Source organism: Bombina bombina, chromosome 11, assembly GCF_027579735.1.
Source record: "Bombina bombina isolate aBomBom1 chromosome 11, aBomBom1.pri, whole genome shotgun sequence".
In the NCBI taxonomy this organism is placed as follows: Eukaryota; Metazoa; Chordata; class Amphibia; order Anura; family Bombinatoridae; genus Bombina; species Bombina bombina.
In genome coordinates, this window is record NC_069509.1 from 105836711 (window position 1) to 105849157 (window position 12447).

The 12447-nt window shown below is 38.7% G+C and overlaps 1 protein-coding gene across 1 annotated transcript in view; it reads right to left on the reverse strand.

The window, feature by feature from the left end:
• Positions 1 to 12447, reverse strand: part of LOC128641696 (SUN domain-containing protein 1-like) — a 313324-nt gene that overhangs the window by 172095 nt on the left and 128782 nt on the right. Inside the window, exon 4 of the mRNA XM_053694228.1 lies at positions 12080 to 12120. Coding sequence (XP_053550203.1) covers positions 12080 to 12120 — 41 coding nt within the window. The remainder of the gene's footprint in view (positions 1 to 12079; positions 12121 to 12447) is intronic.

Below are 12447 nucleotides of genomic sequence, written 5' to 3' on the forward strand. Positions count from 1 at the left end.
GGTTTATCTCTATATGCGGTATTGCCTAAACATTTGGGTGTAAACTATTTGTATAGCATAGAATCCTACACCAATGGCTGCTTTGGCCTGTGTGGGTGGGTGTGAACTATTCCTATAACGTATAAACATGTACCAATGATTGCATAGGCATGTGCAGATGGGATTGGCTTAACCTGACAACGTCAGCATACTGTGTGTCAAGCGTACAACCTCAATCTTGCGTGTAGAGGTGTCAACCCACGCAATCTCCGTGAACGACAGTTCAAATAACATTATGCGATCCTATCTATTTGGCAGGGGATGTTATATCCAAAGTATATCTAGGCTGCCTGCACTCATAAATAGAGCGTTGTGTCACAACTCTGAGCACCAAATGTAATACTGTCATAGACATCTAGTAGGCACTCGGTTCTAATCAAAACATATAGTATTATTATGTTGAATTTATCCGACCTTTGTAATCATATGCTGATAATAAAATATCAAATTGTGTTTATCCATGATGTGATGATATAGTGAGATTAGTGATGTGAGATAGGGTGATGTGCAGATTGTGCTATAATGATCTGCCATCATCATGGTTATGAGTGGGAAGTGATTTAGTCCTTGGTAGTTCTCCAAATGGACACGTATCATCAAAAACCTTTTTCAAGACAGTTGATTGCAACAGTTTTCTCCACTTTGAGAGCAACCACTATAAATGTTGGAAAACGAATGTCCCTTACGGACAATTTAGACGGATTAGGAGAAATTGTTCATCAATTGATGATTATGACACACAGGCCAAAATTATTGGCGAGAGATTTCTTGAAAAAGGCTATCCACCAGACCTGATATCCAGGGAGATGGATAGGGTCAGGAAAGAAGATAGGTCGAATTACTTCATTAATAAAGCTGGAAACCAGACTGTCTTCAAGGATACTAATCCCCCCCTCTTCATTACCAGATATAATTCTAACCACCTTGCAGTAAATAAAATTCTCAAGAAACATTGGTCTATCCTCACCAATGATCCTACCCTTAAGCAACTTTTGGGTGACAAACCCAAGGTAGTTTATAGGAGGGCACCAACCCTAAAAACAGCTCTAGCGCCGAGCAAAATTGTCAGGGACAAATACACCAACAATAATTTATTCCCAGGCATTCCACGGGACATTAATAAACAGAAACTTATGGTATCAAAATGTTTTAGAAAACGTTGTGGTATGTGCAGTTTCATAACACACAGAGTATCATCGTTCACATCTTTTGTTACAGGAGAATCATTTGTGATTCAGAATCGTATAACATGTGAAACATCTTTTGTAATATATTTGCTTAGCTGCAAATGTGGGGTGCAATATGTGGGCCGCACTTGCCGCAGGGTCAAAAAAAGATGGGGGGAACACTCATATAACATCAAAAAATTATCTAAATCTCACAGTGTCTCAAGACACTGTCTGAATCTCCATAAAACACTCAAAGACCCCATGAGGATAACACCCATAGAGATGATATCCAGATCCAATAAGGATGCTTTTATAACTCTCAGGAGAAGAGAATCCTTTTGGATCAAGAAATTAGTCACATTACAGCCTTATGGCTTGAATGAAAATCTAGACATGGCTTCTTTTTGATCTGACCTATTACCAGCGTAATCATCTCTAAGGCAGATCTAACAAGTTATGGTTACTCAGAATATATAGGGAACAATCCTGTCTCCGTTCAACGGTTAGGGAACTCACTTGCCTCTGCCTAATTTCTATTGGCACAGGAAGAGTCCCTTCCATTATCCCTTCACGTTCACCTTAGGGTGTCCCGACAAGGCAGACTGCTCCCTTGTATCATGTACCATATAGGGTCCTATATCAACCATTCTCAAATAATGGTTAGTTAACCCAGGTATTATTCTTTCAGATGTGTAATTCTTTATATATGGCCTCCACGACTATGCTGATGCATGGACCGAGAAAGCAGACCTAAGCTGTGCCTATCCCTATCCAATGGATTTAGAAAGCAGACATATGCTGCGCCTACCTCTATTTACTAGAAGACGGTATCCCCTTACACTAGTGAAATGACCAGTGCCTTAACTTATTATTAGTTTTTTATAAATAACATTGACTGCTTATACGTCACAAATATGGTTTTAATACCCACTTAGACCAATAAGGTGATGGTATAGGTACCTTAATTCCTGCACCTGAACCCCTTTGTTTTAGCCCTATAGCCAGGGCTAATATCTGGTTTAGAAAGTTCTTTTATTTTAACTTTTATATTCTGGTATGAGAGAGTCCTCCTTTTCTCTTCATATTTTCCTTCCCCTATATCTCTAGCAGTATGTTATTCATACACCACGTAGAGAATATCACTATTAGAAGTGCCCGTTGGATTGGGCCATCACTCACACGTTTGCACAGCACATTACATTCTCCTTAAAGTATGATCCACACACCATTCACAGTAGAATACACACTAACACCATACACATCACACTTATAATATTCACTAAGAACGATCTAACACTACATGTTGTTAATCACATATTAATATCATACACTTCCCACTCATAACCATGATGATGGCAGATCATTATAGCACAATCTGCACATCACCCTATCTCACATCACTAATCTCACTATATCATCACATCATGGATAAACACAATTTGATATTTTATTATCAGCATATGATTACAAAGGTCGGATAAATTCAACATAATAATACTATATGTTTTGATTAGAACCGAGTGCCTACTAGATGTCTATGACAGTATTACATTTGGTGCTCAGAGTTGTGACACAACGCTCTATTTATGAGTGCAGGCAGCCTAGATATACTTTGGATATAACATCCCCTGCCAAATAGATAGGATCGCATAATGTTATTTGAACTGTCGTTCACGGAGATTGCGTGGGTTGACACCTCTACACGCAAGATTGAGGTTGTACGCTTGACACACAGTATGCTGACGTTGTCAGGTTAAGCCAATCCCATCTGCACATGCCTATGCAATCATTGGTACATGTTTATACGTTATAGGAATAGTTCACACCCACCCACACAGGCCAAAGCAGCCATTGGTGTAGGATTCTATGCTATACAAATAGTTTACACCCAAATGTTTAGGCAATACCGCATATAGAGATAAACCCGGTTAAACACCGACAAGCCACCGGATCAGTGGTAAACACACTGACATACAAGGATCGCACATAAAATAGCCTTATACCCAGCGGCTGTTAATATACACCTGTCATCAAGGTCTCACAAGATTTTCGTCAAACAAATTCCACCCATTTATTTTTGAAGAATCAGCTATTGTGCTATTTGACATCAGGAAGCAGGAGTCGTATTAACGAACACTTGGGTTTGCAACATTAGTTTAACAATAAGTTTGACAGCATTGCTTTGCCTGTCCTTAACTTGTTATTAAGTCGCATATTTAATTTAACATTTTTTAAGAGGAAGTTAAGGCTGAAATTATAAAAGCACGATTTATGTAGACTGAATAGGTATGGGAAACATATCATTATATGTATTAGTTTGTTTATTTATATTTCATGAAGTACAATTTTATAGGAAATGTGTTCCTGTTCTTAACAGTGTTTTGCTTATGTTTTTTATTATCATCAATACACAATGATGATTTATTTTGATGCACACAAACGATGATTTGGTCACTAGTATGGTCTGCTGAAGTTTGGTATCTGTACTAAATTATGTTTGGGCTGTTGGTTGCCATACCAACCTTCTAGCAGACAGGTGCTAACACTTAATGACCATCAAGGTTGGAGCCATCTGATTGGCTAATTAGTAGGTCTAGTTTTGTATAAAGCAAGTGTATTCTGAATGTGTTTTTATAATTTTTTAGCCTGATGAAACAGCTTGTTATAGCTGAGAAACGCGTCGCATTTTAATAAAGATTTTTACAGAAATACACTTGCTTTTTGGACAATCTTTATATCATTTACATGCTGCTCAAACTTTGATTGGCACCTGAGAGTTAATCTGCTTTCACCTGGAGGGATCAGTCTACTGGGCGACTGTTTGGTTCCAGTTTGCAGTGTATGCACCTGCAGGTGCTTTGGATCTTGTAAGTAGGATTGCTCAGATTGCCATTCACTTGTACAAACGTTACTGGGCTATGGTGTGCATATTTTTTGTTCACTCAGGAACCTGTTAATCACCATCACCAAGGACCACAACTGATACGTGAGACACATCAGTGAGCTGGACCACTGAGAGGCTCCAGTCTGCTTCAATAGCACCATTGGGTGCGTCTCCTTTGTGAGTATCCAATTGCTACCCTGTTAATTGTTATATCTGGTATCTGGCTATACTAGGCCATGTTTGGCGCCTCTGTGTTTTCTTTTTTTCTAGTTACCCATCTTTCAGGAAGACCATCCTAAGACCGAGAGCTGCCTACTACTGTTTTTTTTGGACTTACCACTGATTGGGACTATATCTATATCACTTACTGGACTTTATGTTGGTACACTTTTATATATATGTATGTTTCTGTATATATATATCTCTTATAAGTATTAATTTAGTTAACTGATATTGTTTGAACATATGTTTAGTTGTTAGGCTATAGGAGGCGCCCCCTAAGGGCAGTAATACACATTGATGTGTATTACACCCTCATTTCATCCTCTAGTTGTACGCTTAGACAGAGTAGAAATAGCTCCCTCCACCTTAGGAACGGTCTGCCTTGAGTCCCTTATGGTATCAGATATGGGAAACATTTTCTTAAAAACAGGAGGGGGAGTGAACGGAATACCTGGTCTATCCCACTCCTTAGCAATAATATTCACAATCCTCTTAGGGACTGGAAAAACATCAGTGTAAACAGGAACCTCTAAGTATTTATCCATTTTACACAATTTCTCTGGGACCACTATAGGGTCACAATCATCTAGAGTTGCTAATACCTCCCTAAGCAATAAGCGGAGGTGTTCAAGCTTAAATTTAAAGGCCGTCATATCAGAAGCTGTCTGTGGAAGCGTCTTTCCTGAATCAGAAATTTCTCCCTCAGATAAATCCCTCGCCCCTTCAGAGCATTGTGAGGGTATATCAGAAACGGCTACTAAAGCGTGAGACGGCTCAGCAATTTTTCATTAACCCAGAGCTGTCCCGCTTTCCTTGTAAACCAGGCAGTTTGGACAAAACCTCAGTGAGGCTTGTATTCATAACTGTGGCCATGTCTTGTAAAGTAAATGAATGTGACGCACTAGAGGTACTTGGCGTCACTTGTGCGGGCGTTACTGGTTGTGACACTTGGGGAGAGCTAGATGGCGAACCCTCATTTACTTCTGACTGAGAATCATCTATTGCTCTATTTTTAAGTGCTAATATATGTTCTTTATAATTTATAGACAAATCAGTACATTTGGGACATATTCTAAGAGGGGGTTCCACAATGGCATCCAAACATATTGAACAAGGATTTTCCTTGGTATCAGACATGTTAAACAGGCTAGTAATGTAACAAGCAAGCTTAGAAAACACTGTAATCAAAGTAAATAACACTTATAAATAAAACGGTACTTTGCCTTTAAGAGAAAAAAAGCTGCACAAGTTCTGCAAAACAGTGTAAAAAAGAAGTAAACTTAACAAAATTTTTACAGTATTATCTTACAGCCTTAGTAACTTTGCACAACTATGCAAATAAACAATTAACCCCTTAATGGCAAAACCGGATTGAAAAAACATCAAAACCGGTAAAAAAGACCTTCAGCACCTTGCCACAGCTCTGCTGTGGCGCCTACCTGCCCTTCAGAACGATTTGTGGGGAAAAAAAACCTCCTTTACAGCCCTCAAACACAGCAGGAGCAGTTGGATGACTTTTAAGGAAAAGAAACTGCACAACTGAGGCGTGAAAATAGGCCCCTCCCACCTCACTCAATGTTTTGAGGCCTATTAGAAAAAACAAGTGTCGCTAATCAATCATGTGGGTTAAAAAACCCTAACAAAAGCCACAAAGACCCCTTCAGTCCCTACAAAAAACGTTATAAATGCATCATTTACTTGAACAAACAAAAAACTTTTTTTTTTTTTTTAACAGTGTCATCAGTAACAAATGAGCCCTTCAAGCAAGCTGAAATTCTTATCCAAGTGTCTGAATACAGCTTACCCTTTCCCCATGGGGATATTGCCAGCCCTTTCTAGAATAAACACAGTCTGTCTAGAAAAACATAGACTGAACATACCTCATATGCAGCTTAGCATGCAAACTGTTCCCCCAACTGAAGTTTTCCTGTACTCTTCAGCCCCTGTGAGAACAGCAGTGGATCTTAGTTACAAAGTGCTAAGATCCTAATCCTCCTTGCAGAAATCTTCATCTCTTTTTCTGCCAAAGAGTAAATAGTACACACCGGCACCATTTAAAATAAACTTTTGCTTGAGAAATAAAAAACGAACATTTGTGTCACCACACTCGCTCTGCACTTCCTAGTTACTTAGAGTAGGCAAAGAGAATGACTGGGGGGTGGAGTTAAGGGGGAGCTATATAGGCAGCTCTGCTGTGGGTGCTCTCTTTGCCACTTCCTGTAGGGGAGGAGAATATCCCACAAGTAAGGATGAATCCGTGGACTCGATACATCTTACAAGAGAAATAGAGATGTCGCTATTTAATCCTAGCTCCAAGTCATTTATAAAAATATTAAAAAGAATAGGGCCTAGCACTGATCCCTGGGGTACTCCACTGATTACCTTTGTCCAATCTGAGTATGATCCATTTACTACTACTCGTTGCTCCCTATCTTTTATCCAGTTATTTATCCACAAACTAACATTTTCAGCTATTCCCATTCTCCTAATTTTGTGCATTAATCTCTCATGTGGCACTGGATCAAACGCCTTTGCAAAATCTAAGTATCACATCAACTGATTCCCCTTTATCTATATTTTTACTCACTTCCTCATAGAATCTAATTAGATTAGTTTGACATGATCTATTTCTCCTAAAACCATGTTGATTAGAACTCATAATCTTGTTTATACGAATATGCTCATCAATATAATCCCTTATAATCCCTTCAAATATCTTCCCCACTATTGATGTCAGACTAACTGGTCTATAGCTTCCTGCATCATCCCTCTATGAAAGAAGTATCCCGGATACTTGTTTGGGTGGAATCGAGCTTGTCTAATTTCTGTCAGGTTCCTTCCTCTCTGTTACTTTAAATCTAACCACTCCCCCCTCTGGGTATTTCAACCCCCTCTTTCCAGCACACATTGCTGGTTTAATTTGTCTCAGACGTACTTCCTACTGTTTGGTGGTTCAAGTTACTAGCCTATCAGTTGTTTCTGGGGTTAAAGAAGCACGTCTCTTTCCTTGTCTCCTACGATCGTGCATTCTGCACGCAACCGCTTCTCAGCTGTTCCAGCATCGGAGTCTCTCAGCCGCTTACGTCATCAGCTGTTGACACAGCTGCACCACCCACTCTACACGAAGCCTGTGTGCGAGAAGCTCTGCTCCCCAGCTCATTCCGGTTTATGGTACTAACAGCTAAACGGATTCCTAGGACACTCTAGATGTGTACAGGTCGTATTCCTACCTTTATTGAACTGTGACTAATTGTACCTTCTATGTTGGAGTAATCTGCATGCCTGTTATTCTAAACGTGCACAATACATCTGATACTATACCACAGTTGTTATTCTGATACCTAACCATTTGTATCATTTTGCCAGAGTATGTGTTACAATCATTTATTCAATCTGACTAGACTGCCTGTGGCTAAAATATGACAGTTTGATAACTGGTGCCACAATCTGTTAGCTGTTATCCAGACTGCCACAAAACTTATATTTAGTCATTGTGACATATGTGCATAAACCCGTTAGCCATATTGTAACCAGGAATGTCTTATTACTTAGCTAGGAAGCAATCCTTGACACAGGTATAGACAATTGGGAAGCGGATTATCTCAGTCAGACTTTACATCCGGGAGAGTAGTCTCTCCACCTAGATGTGTTTTCTCAAATTGTTCAGATGTGGGGGCTTACAGAAATAGATCGGATGGCATCTCATCTAAACAAGAAACTTTCCAGGAACCTGTCCAGGGATCCTCAGGCGGAAGCAGTGGATGCATTGACACTTCCTTGGTGTTATCAACCTGCTTATATTTTCCCGCCTCTAGTTCTTCCAAGAGTGAGCTCGAAAATCATCCTGGACCAATCGTTTGTGCTGCTGGTGGCTCCAGCATGGCGTCACAGGTTTTGATATGCGGATCTTGTTCGTATGTCCAGTTAACAACCTTGGCCACTTCCCTTAAGGCCAGACCTATCTCAAGGTCCGTTTTTCCATCAGGATCTAAAATCATTAAATTTGATGGTATGGAAATTGAACGCTTAGTGCTTAGTCATAGAGGTTTCTCTGACTCAGAGATTAATATGTTACAGGCTCGTAAATCTGTTTCTAGAAAGATTTATTATCGAGTTTGGAAGACTTACATTTCATGGTGTTCTTCTCAAATTTTCTTGGCATTCTTTTAGACTTCCTAGAATTTTACAGTTTCTTCAGGATGGTTTGGATAAAGGTTTGTCTGCAAGTTCCTTGAAAGGACAAATCTCTGCTCTGTTTAATTCCACAGAAAAATTGCTAAACTTCCTGATTTTCACTGTTTTTTTTACAGGCTTTGGTTGGTATCAAGCCTGTCATTAAATCAATCTCTCCTCCTTGGAGTCTTAATTTAGTTTTAAAGGCTTTACAGGCTACTCAATTTGAGCCTATGCATTCTTTGGACATTAAACTGCTTTCTTGGAAAGTGTTGTTCCTTTTGGTCATCTCTTCTGCTAGAAGAGTTTCTGAATTATCTGCTCTCTCTAGTGAATCTCCTTTTCTAATTTTTCATCAGGATAAGGCAGTTTTGCAGAAGGTTGTGAATTCTAACAACATTAATAGAGAAATGGTTGTCCCTTCTTTGTGTCCTAATCCTAAGAATTCTTTGGAGAGATCTTTACATTCTTTGGATGTGGTGAGAGCTCTGAAATATGTTGAAGCTACTAAAGATTTCAGGAAGATTTCTAGTCTATTTGTTATCTTTTCTGGTTCCAGGAAAGGTCAGAAGGCTTCTGCCGTTTCTTTGTCTTCATGGTTAAAGCTTTTGATTCATTAAGCTTATTTGGAGTTGGGTAAAACCCCGCCTCAAGAGAATTACAGCTCATTCTACTAGATCAGTTTCCACTTCTTGGGCTTATAAGAATGAAGCTTCAGTTGATCAGATTTGTAAAGCAGCAACTTGGTCTTCTTTGCATACTTTTACTAAATTCTACCATTTTGATGTATTTGCTTCTTCGGAAGCAGTTTTTGGCAGAAAAGTTCTTCAGGCAGCTGTTTCAGTTTGATTCTTCTGCTTCTAATTTAAGTTTTTTTCTTTGCAATTAAAAGACTAAACTTATGATTTGGGTTGTGGATTAATTTTTTTCAGTGGAAATGGCTGTTTTTATTTTTTATCCCTCGCTCTCTAGTGACTCTTGCGTGGAGTTCCACGTCTTGGGTATTGCTATCCCATACATCACTAGCTCATGGACTCTTGCCAATTACATGAAAGAAATCATCATTTATGTAAGAACTTACCTGATAAATGCATTTCTTTCATATTGGCAAAAGTCCATGAGGCCCACCCTTTTTTTTGGTGGTTATGATTTTTTGTATAAAGCACAATTATTTCCAAATTCCTTTGTTGATGCTTTATACTCCTTTCTTTATCACCCCACTTCTTGGCTATTCGTTAAACTGAATTTTGGGTGTGGTGAGGGGTGTATTTATAGGCATTTTGAGGATTGGTAAACTTTGCCCCTCCTGGTAGGATTGTATATCCCATACGTCACTAGCTCATGGACTCTTGCCAATATGAAAGAAATGAATATATCAGGTAAGTTTTTACAAAAATTATGTTTTGCAAAGAAGAGTGGGCAAATCTTGCCAAGTCAAGATGTGCCATGCTGAAAAACTCATACCCCAAAAGACTGAGTGCTGTAATAAAATCAAAGGGTGCTTCAACAAAGTATTAGTTTAAGGGTGAGCACACTTATGCAACCATATATTTTTTTTTTTACTTCGCTTCACCTAAAAGATTTCAGTTTGTTTTTCAATTGAGTTGCATAGTTTATAGGTCACATAAAATGTGGAAAAAGTTCTGAAATTATTTATCTGTCTTTTTTACATCACAGAAACCTGACATTTTAACAGGGGTGTGTAGACTTTTTATATGCACTGTACGTTTACTTTTAGATGTCGTAACTTTATTAAGGCATGTGGAACATAGTTGAGCAGGCTGTTCTACCAGAACCTCCTCACAATAAATACAGGAATGAGACCTTGTTAAAGAGGGAGAATCCTCTAACGCGTCAGAGTCCTCCACAGCCTGCACTGTTATTACGGACTAGATTAACTTAATAGGCACCTTTATAACCTCCAATGGCCAGGGCACTCACCACATCCTTTGACCCGGACTACAGAAACCGTTTCATCTCCTGTGCCACTGATCAAAAGAGGAAGATAGATAGCCACACCCACATGGAATGCCTGGCCGGATCGTCCACTGCCCAAGGAGAAAACGCGTAAAAAAAGGGCAGCGCAATACGCCCGTAAGTCACCGGAAGGTTCCACACATTGCTAGAGTCTCATCTCGCACATAACGAAGCAATGACACAAACAATATCATGTATAAACCCCTCCTGTTCAATAATCCCCTTTCCAGGAATATTAACCCTGGATTCTTTAAAGATAAAAGGTGTCACACTGTGACCCTGTCTTCCGTGTTATCATTATGTAATAAAAATGAAACGATCTTACCAGAATCTACGCGGTGGAACAGGAACACGGCCCTTCAAGTGTGACAGGTTAGTAGCCTTGCTCCTGACATGGACTTGAGCGTAAAAAGCAGGCAGCAAAACTTGTCAACACTGATTGCTTGTGGAGCTGTTAATATGAGTCGGGATGATTTCGCAGAAAGAATCTCCCTGCATCTCTGGACTCTAACTTTCATCCATGCTCTCACTGAGAGGGTGACAGGACTACGTAAAACTCCAGTCCCAATGCGAAGAGTACTACCCTCCATAAGAGACTACTCCGATCTTCGGAACTTTTTTGCCATCGTCCTGTGACGAAAGGCAAAGAATGACTAGGAGATGAGGGAAGTGAGGGAGTTATTTAAGCTTTTGGCTAGGGTGTCTTTGCCTCCTCCTGGTGGCCAGGTTCTAAATTCCCAACAGAAATGATTGAAGCCATCGACTCTCCTCCCCTTTAGGTACGTAGGGGTGTGTGTGTGTATGTGTGTGTGTGTGTATGTGTGTATGTGTGTATGTGTGTGTATGTGTGTGTGTGTGTGTGTGTGTGTGTGTGTATGTGTATGTGTATATACATATATATATACATATATATATATATATATATATATATATATATATATATATATATATATATATATATATATATATATATATATATATATGATATTGACATCAAGTCAGCAGGGTATTAGAAATTGCTCAGTTTTCAGACTAAATTACATGAAAAGGGGAAAAAATATTGAAAATGTTTCAGCCTGCAATAACTTAACATTGCATATAAAAATATCAAGGTGTTAAAAGGTACTTTCTACTAATCTGCAATAAGCAATAGAAGGAAATAACTATCAGTGTCTGAGCATCAGGGGAACACTACAAAATACAAACTATAATGGTTTCACCTAAAGCTTTAACATCCCTTTTTTGTAGAATACATTCTACATGCTGCTTTTACATAGAGATACATTTTTTTGAGAGTCCTTTCTTATCCTTAGCATGATTCCCGATTTATGGGATAGCATTTAAATGGTTACATTAAAGGGACAAATTCACTGACTATACGTAAATGCATTTGTGATTGGCTGATTGCTATCACATGGTACAGGGGGAGTGGAAATATACATAACTTTGTAAATGCTATTGTATTGTCTTATCGTGCATTTGTTGATTATGCAAATGTACTGTGTTGACTGGTCCTTTAATACTCCCTGTAATGGCTTGTAATCTCTGAGTAATGTAAAATGAAACAACTGCACCATTTAGGGTTATATCTGAAAGCAATATTAGTAAACATTACCTAGTTCTGGATAGATCTATTTCCTGGTTCTTCTCAATTTCCTGAAAACAATAGAGAAATAAAATTTAAGTCTTAATTGCAGCAATTTGCCTCATTCAATATATTGAATGTCTATACTGTATGTCCCATGACAGCACTCCAATTAATCTAGATCTTTTATTGCGGCTAGTTAAGATTGACAAGCTAAAAAAAACACACTTCGCTTTTGTAAATAGAGTAAAAGGATATGCAAGTGCAAAAAGAAAATTCTCTAATGTAAAAGCAATATTGTTGCACAGATGCTTGTAAATAACTTTTAAGGGACACTCAAGTAAAAATTCAACTTTCATTATTCAGAAAGAGCATGCAATTTTAAACCACTTTCTAAT